The sequence below is a fragment of the Callospermophilus lateralis genome, chromosome 8 (genome assembly GCF_048772815.1).
Source record: "Callospermophilus lateralis isolate mCalLat2 chromosome 8, mCalLat2.hap1, whole genome shotgun sequence".
In the NCBI taxonomy this organism is placed as follows: Eukaryota; Metazoa; Chordata; class Mammalia; order Rodentia; family Sciuridae; genus Callospermophilus; species Callospermophilus lateralis.
In genome coordinates, this window is record NC_135312.1 from 91,368,576 (window position 1) to 91,383,739 (window position 15,164).

Consider the following 15,164-nt stretch of genomic DNA (forward strand, 5'->3'; position numbering starts at 1 on the left):
GTCACTGTTGGAGTATATTAAAGCTATTGATTTATGGGCATTAACTTTATACACTTTGCTAAACTTATTTATAAGCTCTAGAAGTCTTCTGTTGGAGTTTTTGAGTCTTCTAAATATAGCATCATATTGTTCTCAAACAGAGATAGTTTGACTTCTTCTTTCCCTATTTGTATCCCTTTGATTCCCTTTTCTTGCTTAATCACTCTGGCTGATGTTTCAAGGACTACATTGGATAGGAGTGCAAGAGTGCATAGCATTGTCTCTTTCCTGATTTTAGAGGAAATGCCTCTAAAATAGTCTTTCTCTGTTTAGTATGTTGTTGGCTTCGAGTTTTTCAGAAATGATCTTTACAATGTTGAGGTAAATTCCTTCAATCCCTACCTTCTCCAGAATTTTTAACATGAATGGGAATTGGATTTTATAAAAGTCCTTTTCTGCATCTGTTGAAATAATTGTGTGATTTTTGTCCTTAATTCTGTTTAAGTGATGAAGTATACTTATTGATTTGTGTATGTTGAACCAACTTTGCATCCCTGTAATGAAACTCACTTTATCATGGTATATAATCTTTTGATATGTTTTTGAATACAATTTAATAATATTTTATTAAATATTTTTGCATCCATGTTCATAAGGGATATTGGTCTTTAGTTTCCTGTCCTTGATGTGCCTTTGTCTGGTTTTGGTATCAGGGTTACACTAGCTTCATAGAATATATTTGAGAAAGATTGGTGTTAGTTCTTCCATAAAGGTCTGATAGAACTCAGCTGAGAAAGCATCAGGTCCTGGGCTTTTTTTTTGGAAGAATTTTGATTTCATTACTTGATATTGGTCTGGTTAGGTGTTTTTTATCTACCTGATTCAATTTGGGTAGGTCATATTTGTCTACAAACTTGTGAATGTCTTCCAGATTTTCAGTTTATTGAAGTTAAATTTTCAAAATAGGTTCTGATAATCCTTTGGATTTCACAAGGGTCTGTGGTAAGATCTCTTCTTTGTGATCTTGTTGATTTGTTTCTCACACTTTCTTCTGGTTAGTTTGGCTAAAGTTTTGTCAATCTTATTCATTTTTTCAAAGAATAAACTCTTTGTTGCTCTGATCCTATATATTGTTTTCCTATTCTCAATTTCATTGATTTCAGCTCTGATCTTATTTACTTCCTGGCTTCTACTAGTTTTGGCATTAGTTTGCTCTTTTTTAAGGTCTTGAGGTATAACACAAGTTTTTTTATTTGAAATTTCTCTATTTTTTTATGTAGGTACTTAGTGCTATAAATTTTCCTCTTTGAACCATTTCATACTCACCCACAGGTTTTGATGTTGTATCTGTTCTAATTCCTTTCTAAGAATTTCTTGATTTTATTGTTATTTCTTCTTTGATCCATTCTTCCTTTGAGAGAGTATTTTTCAATCTGCATGTGTTTATGTGGTTTCTGTTATTTTTCTTGCTATTGATTTCTAACTTCATCTCATTATGATCTTCAAACAATTTTTTAGTGCTCCATTAAATTTTCTTTTCTGTTTTCATAGATATACTTCTTTTTTAAATATTTAATATTTATTTTTTAGTTTTCAGCAGACACAACATCTTTGTTTGTATGTGGTGCTGAGGATCGAACCCGGGCTGCATGCATGCCAGGCGAGCGTGCTACCGCTTGAGCCACATCCCCAGCCCGTTATACTTCTTTTTGTTTATTTTTAGTGGTTGCTTTCTGACTAAAATCAGTAATTTTAATTTATCAGACAGATAAATATCTATCCATTTATGTTTCATGCTTCATGTTTGACGATTCCTCATACTTCCTACTTTATCCCTTCCTCTTAACTTCATATTCTACAGCACACTTTATCATGTAAAACTTTTGTAAACACATAGTTTGTCTTATCTGCAACCTCTTTTCTTTTTGTGATTATTTTAATCTTTTCTCTCTCTCTCACATGCTTTGATCTCTAAATTAAGTTTTAGTATTTGTTCTTGTTTTTGAGATAGTTTATAAAAAGAAATAAAAGGTAATATTTTATATCAATCTGCTTTGTATAATTCTCAGCATTACTTTTCCCTTAGTGCATATTTAAGCTTCTTTTCTTTAATATGTCTTTCAACCTGTATGGCATTCTTTAGTGTTTATTTTTTTAAAGTTTTACTATGAATTCTCTTATTTCATTTTTCTTCAGGTGCTTTTAAAAATTTTCTCTTATCTTGGCTTAAAGTAGTTTAACCACAAGTTGCTTAGTTGTCACTCTTTTAACAATTATGTTATTTGTGGGTTTTTTTTTTAATTTCTTAGAAATCCATAAAGTGGTTTACATAAAATTTGGACATTAAGTTTTTGGACATTATTTCTTTCAAAATGTTTTGTCTTATTCTGTGGCTCTACCTAATCACATGCATAATAAAGTGTTGTATTATCTTAAATGTCCTTGGGAATTTATTCATTTTTGAAGTTCTTTTATCTCCCTGCTCATCATATTGGGTAATTTCTATTGCTTTATATTCATATTCACTAACTATTACTTTGCTATAGTCAATTTGCTGATGAGCTCATCTGATACCTTTTTCATTTTTATATTATAATTTTATTTTCTACAATTTTTACTTTTTCCTGTATGTAGTTTCAGTTGATATTTCCTATTTATTCACTTCCTCAAACCATTTGTTTTCATTAGTTAAGTATTTTTATAAGAGCTTCGTTAAAGTCTCCATCTGCTAAGGTCAACAATGGTGTCATCTCAGGTTCAGGTTCTGTTGATGGTTTTCTTTTTCTTCACTATAGATGCCTATATCTTTGTATGTCATATTTTTTTCTTATTTTGAAAATTGAATTCTGCCAATTATAATCTGTTGCATATTATGAATTTTGTAATATTCCTCAGATGGCCTAGATTCTTTTTTAGCAGAAGTTTCAAATTATGACATGTGGTTGTGTAGGTTTGACTTTATTCTGTTGTTGATATTGATTTGTAGAAAGCCCAGGTGTTTTGTGGGCTTGGAAGGACCCAGCACACAAACCCTGTCTCTGATATGCATCTTGTAGGGATGAGCTTTAGGCTTTATTGGGGTGCATCTAGAGGAGTTGTTACTCTAAGTCATGGTCCTTCCTCTGTACATCTTTTGAATGTCACAATAGGATTCTAGGTGTTTTAAGTAGGCAAGACAGAAACACAGTCTCAACAGGGCTTTTCTGTAGCTCTGCTCAACCTCTAGTGCTTCCACTTGCTTTCAGTGCCCTAGACATTGCCCTCTTGTATGCCTTAAGTGGTTTAACTTTGCACTTATAGCTCATCTTTCAGCTTTACGCTTGAGGAGCCCCTCACATGGGTCTCTGAGGACATTCCTCTTCAAAGAACCACCACATACAATCCAGTAGCTTCAGCTTCCCTGATTTACAATCTCTATAATATTCATCTGCCCATTGTATATTTTCTGAAATCAGAAGCTTCCTATCTTTGACTAGTATTGACATTCTGTACAATGAGAGTTTATGTCTGGTACTATTTGTTCCATTGTGGCTGAAAGGAGAACCAATAGATTCTTGATTAAATGCCAATGATTAAGAACACTGATTTTGAATTCAAACAGAAATGAGTGGTCGTTTCTTCATGTCCTTGGGTGTTTTTGTTTATTTTTTAGTTTTTCAAAGCCTGTTCCCTTATTTATAGATTAGGAATAAGGCCTCCATAATAGGGTTATTATAAGAAACAACAGTGTATAGTATGTGCTCTGTAAATATTAGCTGCTGCTACTGCTACTACTACTACTACTACTACTACTAGTACTATTACTATTACTACTACTACTTCATGTTCCTTGGTAAAATTATCTGCAAAAGTTTTAATTTTAGAAGTTATTAAAATTTAACCTTATTCTACATTAGAATGAAGGTTTGTGGGGTTCAGATGTCTATTAACTGACCCATGTTTCTGACCTTAATTAGTTTAGAAAATATATGTCTGTTTTAGAAAGCATTTCTGAAAGAGCTTAAAGAATTATCTAGGGGAACATAGAGAGCTCAATAATATGAAAAGAGAAATGAATTTCCACCTGGTGAATTTCAACATGAAGCACTAGCTAAAAACTACACAATATTATTGAAAATGGAAGAGATGGAAGCTTTCAAGCCTTTTTAGTGGTTGTTAGTTTTTAATTATTTGTGCATGAGGAGAGATTTGTGAAAAGAATGGTCAGATAGTGACAACATAATTTATTAGCAATTTTAGAGTGTGTTGTTCATCTTTGGAGAAGATTTACCATCTTAATAATGTTTGGTTTGTATTAACATTGAGTGGTGCCCCCCACTAGAACAACTGTTAATTATTAGTGTGGGGAATATACATTGCCAAGAAATATATGAGTGCTAGGAAAAGTCAATCTGAGATTTATAATTTAAATTATTCACATGTGGATAATTGTGAGAATAGACTACGTTGAGAATATTCTACCTTATTAAACATGTGACTCCTTAATTATTTGAGTCCCTGGGTAATGGCAAATAAAATAACTGGAGCAGAATTATCTTATTTGTAACTATCAAAAGTAAGAAATGGCATTGATCCAAGGTCCACTGTGGAATACAGAATAGAAATGTTAATTCACACAAGCATTCCCAGATATATATAAAAATCACTGTTGTTCTCCAGACAAGGAAACTGAGAACCAGAGTTTAAAACTCTTTCAGGGTCAGGCAGGTGGAAAGTGATTAGGTATAGTTATGAACTTAGGTCTATTTGACTACACAGTCCCTGTGTTTTCTATTCTATTTGTATTTTTGAGTCAAATTTCACTTACCATAGAAATGTTCTTCTTCTGGCCTTTTCCCAATAATGCTATCTCGGAGTTGACGTAGTTTTTCCTGGAATGAGAACACAGGACATAGAATATAGAACCAAGACACAGAAGTCAAGGGTTAAAATTTTTTCATGGATCAAGATATAACGTTGGCTACCATTATAAACGCCATCACAACTCATTTGTATTAATGTGCTACTTAGGATGTCCCAATCACCATCTTTGGTACTTTTCATGTATTTTCTTTTTTTAATTCTCAGCCCTTTATGGATTGGATGTAAAATATCCTCATTCCATTTCACAGACATAAAGACTAAGGTACAGAGATGTTAAGTAACTGTCCCAAATCAGACAGTAATAAGTGGTAGAGTCAGGATTGTAACTATATCCTAATGCCTTCAGGATTTGGTTTCCCACCTTAACACGTGTGGGGTCTACCACATTGGCTGTTTGGTGTCCATTATGGTTTGGATGTGAGTTATTACCCTTAAGGTCCTATGTTAATACAGGGATTTTCAGAGGTGAAATGATGGGAGTGTGAGAATTGTAACTTAGTCCATCCAAATTTAAATGGATGGACTCTTAGTGCCTGTAGGCAAGTGGAGCATTCCTGGAGGAGGTGGTTCACTAGTGTGGCATGGCCTGGAATGCTGCATTTCATGTGGCCTGTTCTTTCTCTCTGCTTCCTGGCTGCCATAAGGGGAGCAGAGCTTCTCCACCAGACCCTTCCACCATGTGCTGCCTCATCTTGAGCCCAGAGCAATGGAGTCAGCCATCTATGGACTAGATCTCTGAAACTATGAGCTCCAAATCAACTTTCCTCCTCTAACTTGTACTTGTCAGATATTTTGGTTGTAGCATGTGAAGCTGACCAACACAGTGTCCCAAAGCAGAAGAGCTACACAGTGATGGCTTATAATTGTCTCTGTAGGATATTATGATTTCCTTGTGTTTTAGTTCTTGGAATTAGGTACTCAGGAGAAAATGATGTCTACCTAGATTCTCCTTCTTTTAGCACATTTGTGATCCTTTTTTTTTCTTTTATTGATATTCTATATTGAACATCTATTTTTTTCACCAGAAAGAAAGAAAAAAAAACTAGCATTCAATAAATCTATTTTTAGAAGACAACCTGAGATAGAACATTTTCCTCATGTGTTTCCCTAGAGTCCTAGAAACTATTTCCATTGCTTTACAGATCTTCCCTCTGAGTGGAACCACACTCTTTAGGCCATGATGTGATGAGGAGTGAGAAGAGCAAAAGGCAAGGCATTCACTTTCTCCACTATCTCCTCTCCATTGCCAGGGATCTTACATGGGTCTTCGTTATTCTGAAAACTCTTCTACCATTAATTCCATTTGTGTCATTTTCAATAAAAAATGTAATTTCACAGTTACCGCTGATTAACTCATCCCCAGGAAAAAATGACTACTTTTGCAACTGTAAGAGAATATTTAAAACTATGTGGAAATGAATTTGTGTGTGTGAGAGTGTGTGTTGGGCAATAGGGAGAATATTCTTTTTAAATTTTTTTTTTTTGCTGTTTGGACTTTTGTTGAGGCCCCTCTATTGAGTACTAATTACTCTAATAGTATTCAAACAGAGTCACTAAGTGTTGGCCTCTTATGAAAAGTAGTCTTAATGTCTGGTGGCCTACATTTATAGGTTAAACAAAAAAAATCCACATTTTTTTCATAGATGCTTGTTTATTATCCCACTATCCTTCTATGTCAAATTAGTCAGATCTGTTTCCATGTAGAGAGTATGGTTTACCTTAAATTCTTTCAAAAATAAGACTGGATATAAACATGCTGACAAAATACAAACACCCAGGAGTTTAATAAAACAACTAGTGAAATCATTTCCAAGAAATGAGATTACTCTAAACTGAAATCTTTATTAAAGTGTTGAGGAAGATAAAGTATGCTTGACTTACTTCAGCAAAACCTGTAAAATGTAGCACTGCTAGGAAAATGTTTAGTAGGTTTGTATTTATGCAGATTTTGCCTTATTTCAGGATAAGGGGATATGATGATGATGATATTGGAAAGGGTGAAGAAGCAATGTTGTAATTCTGATCATGATCAAAACCAGTTTCAGAACATTGCAATGGGTGTTGTTTAGCATTTGCTTGGCAAAATAACTCTCTTTATTTAGCAATGCAAAATCTGGACAAGATCCAGCAATCGATAGATCCACCAGATCCACCCTTAGAGATAGGTGGTTTCTGACAAGGTGCCATTTCAGATATGTTTGGAAAGTCCCTTTGTCTACCCTGTCTCTTGCCTCTATGCCATATTGTTTGAAATTTCATCATTGTGAATCATTATTTTATTGTTTAAAAAGTGTTCTCCTAAGCATTACCTTTAAAATAAAAATCATCTCCTGGTGAATATAGCATATGAAGCTATTATTATTTGTATTTTGGCCTAAATTAGCTTATTAAGCATGTTTAATCAAATAGCTACCTTAGAACTGGCTTCTGAGGCAATAAGTTTTCCTGTGATGAGAAGAAAAAATATGATAATATTTTGTTAGTGCCAAGGACTGTGTGAGAGATAGAATGTGGCCCTGACATCCTTCACTGAGAGTTATAATGATATATTTGGTTTTCATTCTTATCTCAGTGACTCCTCCTTCAATCCTCTCTTAGTATATAAATTATATTTGCAGAAGACATGGTTATTTCAGCTTAATATTTTTGGAAGTTTTCTATAAATGCTGCCTGATATATACATGTTTTTACCCACTCCTTGCAAAGACTACGGAGAAAGAAAATAAAACATATTACATTTAGGGCAATTCCTTGATGTGATTTCTGTCATTTTCTTGCTTCTGTTAAGCCTAGAGCACATGTTTGTGTAAAGAGGCTTCACCTTCATTTCAACAATTAGATTCCAAAAAACATTCGCTGTAGTACAGATGGGTATTATAAGCTCATTTGCCATTCAGTTTGATACATTGGTTTCCAGGACTGAGTTTGAATAAATGAACTAGTAAACATGAAATTTGGATATTATTTTCAAATTTTTTAATTGTTTGTTTGAAGCATAATTCAATGGCTAGTTAAAAACAAAAGAAGAGTTACCTGTGTTTCTTGTGAAGACTAAACATTTACAAAGAGTCTAGGAGCTCCATAAGTGAGAGGATATTACAAAAAAGACTGGGGTCAGTATTACCTGCTGAATTATTTCCAAGCCACTCTTTTCCATCTGCCAGTGCTTAAATTTCTCCAGAGCTTCATCCACAGATATTTTCCCTTTCTTGACTTTCTCCTGCAGGAGAATGAGCTCTTCCTGCCCAGAGGCCAGATAGCCGCTCGCAGTAGAAAAGGCTGGACTCTCTGACCGAGCTTTGTCTACAAAATGAGAGGAGGGTGTTTTAAAGGGCAGTCAACATATGGAAAATTGGGACAAAATACACTTTTTTTTTTTTAGGTTTCTTTTATTTTTTTTAATTTTTTTTTTTTTATTGGTTGTTCAAATACACTTTTAAAGGACACTCTTAAAATAAGCCATTGTTGTTTCTCATTCTTAACTGTGTACAAGTAGTTACCAAATAAACCAGTACAAACCAGTGCATTTTTTCCTAAGGATGGTGGGGCTTGGTTGGCATCTAGTGTTACAAGTAAAAGAATGTATTTCGGCACTGAAAAATATAAAGGCACAGGAGAGAGAAAAAAGCTGAAACAAAAGCTCTAACTGTGTTATTTGTAGGACATGTCATTTTCTTGTTCTACTCAAATTGAACCATGAAGACCCAGAAAACCTAAACAGATAAAAAATGAGAAATGATGTTGAATCAATAATAAAAATTCTCCTAACAAAGCAAAGTCCTGAATTAGATTGGCTCCCTGCTGAAGTCTACCAAACTTTTAAGGAAGAATTAATATCAATTCTTCTTAAATCATTTCAAAAATTTTGAAAAATAATGAATTTTTCCAAACTCATTCTACAAGGCCATCATTACCCTTATTCTGAAACCAGAAGGACACACCACCAACAACAAAAAACCTATATACCAATATCCCTGATCAACATAGATATAAAAATTCTTAACAAAATGCTAGCATTTCAGACCTGATTCTTACAGTTTTAATATTATGTGCCCCCCCCCCAAAAAAAATAAAAAGCTAATGTGTGAGACAATGCAAGAAACTTTAGAAGTGAAATGATGGAGTTATGATACCTTAACCTTATAAGTGAATTAATCCACTGATAGGGATTAACTATAGGCAGGTAAGGTGTGGCTGGAAAAGGCAGGTCATTAGAGGCATGCCTTTGGGATTTACATTCTGTCCCCAGCAAGAATACTTTCTCTCTCTGCTTCCTACTGCCATGTCCCTACCTGTTTCCTCTCCTACACTCGTCCACCATGAATTTTCAAGGCCACTGGTCTTATTCAACATTGTACCAGAAGTTTTTGACAGAGAAATTAGGCAAGAAAAACAAATAAAAGTATACAGATAGGAAAGAAGGAACGAAGGAAGTAAAATTATCCTCATTTTCAGATGAGATGATTCTATGTATTGAAAAACCTAACAACTGCACTGAAAGACTATTGGAACTGAATTCAGCAAAACTGTATGATACTAATCAGCGTACAAAAATAAGTAGCTTTTTCATACACATTATAAATAATGAGATTACTAAGAAAGAAATCATGAAAGCAAAGTCATAATAGTTATAAAAAGTAAAATACCTAGAAATCAATTTAACCAGGGAAGTTAAATACCTCTACAACGTAAATTACCTAATTCTAATAAAAAATTTAAAGAGGACACACAAAAAAGGGAAAGACTTCCCATGCTACTGGATCAGAGAATGAATATTGTAAAATGTTCAGACTACCCAGAACAATCCACAGATTCAATGCTACCCCCATTAGAATACCAAAGGCATTCTTCATAAAACTAGAAAACACAGTACTAAAATTCATATGAAGCACAAAGGATATCAAAGAACCAAGGCCATCTTGACCAAAAAGAACCAAGTTGGTCAGTACCACATTAGCTGACTTCAGTGTATATTGAAAGTTATACAAATCAAAACACACAAAGACCAATGTAACAGAGTAGAATCAGAAGTAACCTTATATATTTAAAGTCAACTGATTCTTCACAAAGGTGCTAAACATACAAACAGGAGAACGGATGGCCTCTACAATGAATGATTCTGGGAAAACTGGATATTCACATGGAGAAGACTGAAACTTGCTCCCTCTCATCCTATAAAAAAGAAACTCAAAATGGATTGAATACCCGAATGAAAGACATGAGACTATGAAATTAGCAGAAGAAAACACAGAGGAAATGCTTTAAGATATGGGTATAGGTAGCAAGGTTTTGGGGTAAAATAACAAAAGAAAAACTAACAAGTGGTATTATATCAAACTAAGACATTTCTGTGCATCAAAGGAAACACCAACAGAATGAAGAAACAATCTACAGTTGGGAAAATTCTTTGCAAAGAATTCATCAAAGAACTAATATGCAGAATATATAAATAATTTAAAAACCCAATAACAAAAACCAAATAATCCAATTAAAATGGCCACACAATATGAATGGGTACTTTCTCAAAAGAGGAAACACAATGGCAAACAAATGCATGAAAAATTGCCCAACTTCATTAGCTTTCAGGGAAATAGCAAGCCAAAACCACAATGAGATAACAGCTCATCCCAGTTAGACTATTGTATAAAAGTTAAAAATAAAAATGCTGGCAAGGATGTGGAGCAGAAGGAATTCATATATACTGTTGGTGTGAATGTCAATGATCACATCCACTATGGTGGTTTCTTAAATAATTAAAATAGAACTACCATATCATATAGCTATCCCACTTCTGAGTATACATACACTCAAAGGAAATTATATCAGCACACCAAAGAAACACCTGTATGCCTGTTTATGGCTGCACTTTTCACAATAGCTAAGATGTGGAATTAGCCTTAATGCACATAAATAGGTGAATGGAAAAGAAATGCTGTGTATACTCTCTCTCTCTCTCTCATACACACACACACACACACACACACACACACACTCACACACACGCACACCCTCACACACACAGAGTATGGAATATTATTCGGGTATTGAAAATGAATAATCTATCAGTTGCAGTAAAATGATTTGAACTGGAGGTTACTATGTTAAGTGAAATAAGCCAGACACAGAAGGTCAATTTCCACATATTCTCTTTCTTATGTGAAATGTTTAAAAAAGTTGATTGGAATATATGATATGGATTATTAGAGGCTGAGAAGGGTGGTGGAAAGTGGGAGGGTGGGAGGTTGGATAATGGATACTAAAACGCAGACAGAAGTAAAAAACTCTAGTGTTCTATAGAACCATGGAGGAACTATAGTCCACAGTGAAACTATGATGTATTTTATGAACAAGTAAATGAGAAGAGCCTGATGGTCCCAAACAAAACAGTGATAAGGAGATGGAAACTTTAATAATAATCTGGATTTTATTAGTGCATATTATATCTAATATCGAAAGTCACCCTGTAACCCATAAATTTGTTCAGTAAAAAAATCTGTTTGAAAAATAAAAGAAATTATGTGCATACACTTAGTCTAGGCCTGCCACATAGTAAGCTAAATAAATATTAATATTACTAATACTATTTGCTAAATAAATAATATCTTTGACTTTGCAAAAAGGAACCTCAACCAAAATCTAACTGTCATGAGAAACTGAGGATCATCTGAAATTTTATTCCTGAAAGATTTAAAATAAATCATTGGTCATTTTATAGTGACATCCTTCCTTTGCAAAAGAGTTTATTTTGGAGCCTGCTGTGTTTTACCTGCTCAGTATGGTAAGAATATTAGATGGCCCAGTGTCACATGTGTGACTGCTGTGGGAACACCAGAGCCTGGTTTGAGGCTCCAGGATCACAGATTGGCAGACAGTGGGCAAATCCAGCATTTGTTTCATCAGTCCCCAGTGGTATTTAAAGACAGAAGACGGTCTATGTTGCTTTTAGGGATGTTATGTGTTCTTTGTCTGGGCTATCTCAATTGTCACTGGAAAAACACACTGTGCTACCTGCCCAGCTGCAGAACTCACTTGAGTTTGTACCTTTTCATTTACATGTCCATGAAGTCCAACATGCTTGCTGTGGTATCACGGGGGAGGCAGGGCAATGAAGTAGCAGCACATGTGTTAATACTGTCAGATCTAAATATGCCCAGGAAGCCAAGAAGGAGAGAATAGCTAGTCCTGCCAATTGTGCCTAGGAAGCTGTCCCAGGAGAAATATGCTTGTTATGGGGAACTCTTCTTCAAGAAAGAAATAAACTGAGCGGCATCTAGACCATATTGACATGGAGTTGGGAGACAGGTAGAACATTCAAATTCTATAGAAATACAGATTTGTTAATAAAATTAGGATTGGTTTTTCCTTAAGAAAATGTTTCAAGTATTTGACAGCATGTTTTAAGCATTTGTAGGGGACTCAAGCATAAGGGGTTTCGTAAAATGACCTTTAATGTCCCTCTCAGTTTTGAGCAGGATGATAACAACAATTCTTGAAACAGGGTCACGGAGACAATTTCTTTTGGAAAGATTTACGTGCATATAAAACTGCTCTATGACCAGTCATTATGAATCCCATGGGAGCTTTCCTGACTTGTCTTTTCTCTTCAGAAGTCTATTCCCCCAGAACTAACAAGATGTCAACAGATTCTATACTCGAAATCTTCCTTCAGGGATGAGGGAGCCTGAAAATCCCAGGGGAAGTGGAGAAGCAGAAGTCGGCCAAAGGGCTAACTGGTTCAGCGGCAAAAAGCACAGATAACAATTGAGATCCTGCTTTCTTACACCATTTGCTTTTTTATAGTCTTCTACACTCACATGCAATTCGTGAAATGCAGTTTACAGTAGCATTCTCTGTGCCATCACTGCCAGAGTGTGTAGGTTTCGCATCGTCATTTAACAGCTATGCCATTTAACTACCACTTCACTTCCATCATCCACTGCTTAAGCATGAAGCCATTTTTATCTCAAGTAACCTATGCAAGAATTTTCTACTTTTGCACAAGTTATTTCAAGCAAAGTCTTCCCAGAAAAGCATACCAATTTCAATTTCGCTTTATGTACAGTTATAGCTGAATTTAAAAAATTATTTAATCCTTTTAAGAATACTCATTTCAATGACCTCTTCTTATTTCAAATTCTCAGTATTCAAGTTGTGAATATCATTTTTGGGAGAGTGAGGTGTTCACCTTTTATGACAATGTAGAGGGAATAGTAGGAAAAAAATTAGAGCAGCAGAATCCCAGATATCAAGTCCTCAAAATGAATTGTTTACAAATAGATTATATGTCTATATCTATCTATCTATCTATCTATCTCTATCTATCTCTATCTCTATCTCTATCTATCTCTATCTATATATATATATATATATATATATATATATATATATATATATATGCTTTTACTTTTTTCACACTGGAAATATTAAAGCATTTTATCTTGATGAATTACTTATTAGGCATGACAAGTTGCAAGGAAAAATAATTTAGCCATTTTACCACTTTTTTTTTCATGGACAGACTAGTTAAACCAAAATGTGCAACCTGCAATTTTTGGTAAGGGTTTCAAGACTGCTATATTGCATTTAGATTACCATGGAGGATGGGGGTTGGGGGAAAAGATTTTTCTTCCTCCCCAATTTGATATATACTTTTATTTTACTTTCAGAACAGTTAACATGAGCTTAAAAGTCTTTCACAGGCATCATAGCCTGCATTGTTTTTTATTTTGTTGTGATAGCTCTAAAAAGGTAGTTTTTGAGGATGAACAGTTTTCCAGCTTTGTATCCTTGCTGACAGTCACCCTTCATGGAAGTGTGCTGACATCTACAGTCTTGTCAGCAGGATAAGTGCCTGCCGTGTGGCACTTTTAAGAATATTTTGTATTGCTTAATTTAAAAAAATAAAGGTTTTAATAATTTTATCATTGAAAACTTGTTATCATTGCTAGTGATTCTCTTGCTGATATAACACTAAGTGCTATAGCTTCAATTATTGCAAAGTACAGATTTTACTATCACACATGGTAAGTAGTTCTCCCTCTGTCCTCTGATTTTCCTAAATGAATGACTTTTTGCTGTTTACTATTCATCTTTTCTATAAATTTAAATGTTCTTCCAAAAGTGTTGTTTCTGTCTTTAAAGGGAGAAAAAACTCATTTCAAAATGATTGAGATTTCCTTAAATCTGTAAATCACTTTAGGAAGAATTCAGGGTATTTAATCTCTCCATGCAGGAAAACAGTGTTCCTTTCTCTCTCTCTCTCTCTCTCTCTCTCTCTCTCTCTTTGCTGTCTGAAAATTGAACCTAGGACCTTACATGCTAGAAAAAGGTCTCTACCGCTGAGCTACATTCCCAACCCTTTTCATTTTATCTTGAGACAGGGTTTTGCGATGTTACCCAGGCTGGCCTTGAACTTACAGTCCTCTTGCCTCAGCCTCCTGGTTAGTTAGGGATACAGGCTTGTGCCACTGTGCCTTTTTTTTTTGTAATAGATACTTGTGTTTTAAATGTGTAGTGAATGAGTTCTTTTCTTTCATGATGTCTCCAAACAAATAATGCTGGTATATAAAAAAGTAAATTATTTCTGAATTATGTCCAATTTTTAAAAATAATTTTTGTCTTTGAGTTGACTTTTTTTTAAGGCTTTCTTGTCATTCACATATATCATCTAAAAATGATAAAAAAGGAATCTCCTTCTTCCCGATAGATAATATGTTTTATCTCAGATGCATATGTTATCAGTTGCTAACCTAGAAGTAAAAATATTGTTAATGAGCATCCTCATAATGCTCCTAACCTCAACAGGAATAGTCATACTTTTAAACTAATATTTTATTCCCGATCTTGCTAGAAATTACTCTACATCTTGTTTTGTAAGATTTTTAAAAAAGTAAATGAATAGTTGAATAGTAATGATTAATGTCTTTTTCATTAGCTAATATCATCATATATTTTTTTTCTTGTAAATGTCTTTGCCTCTAAAATGAAGATAGATAATACTTTTCTTCAAGAGTCATTTCCAGGGTTAAAGGAGTACACGTGTGTGACAGGCTTTGTGGTTTCCCAGGCTTGTGCTATAAGTAAGGGAGTTGCCCAGACAGTTGGAATTACAATTACCTGGGGGGACAGTAGAGGAGAGGATTGTAAACACTGGCCTCAGAGTAAGACTGGGTTGGGTTCAAACTTCACCTCTACCATTATTAGCTCTGCAACCTCGGTTGCAGACATCCAACCTAAGAATGCCTACTTCCTAAGACAGTTGTGAGTTTTAATGAACTATGGTTATGTAAATATTTTACATGGTACCATTTATTCTCATTAAA

The 15,164-nt window shown here is 34.4% G+C and overlaps 1 protein-coding gene across 1 annotated transcript in view; it reads right to left on the reverse strand.

The window, feature by feature from the left end:
• Positions 1–15,164, reverse strand: part of Bank1 (B cell scaffold protein with ankyrin repeats 1) — a 281,934-nt gene that overhangs the window by 11,874 nt on the left and 254,896 nt on the right. Inside the window, exons 12-13 of the mRNA XM_076864747.2 lie at positions 7,967–8,145; positions 4,787–4,850 (exon numbers count right to left, since the gene is read on the reverse strand). Coding sequence (XP_076720862.2) covers positions 4,787–4,850; positions 7,967–8,145 — 243 coding nt within the window. The remainder of the gene's footprint in view (positions 1–4,786; positions 4,851–7,966; positions 8,146–15,164) is intronic.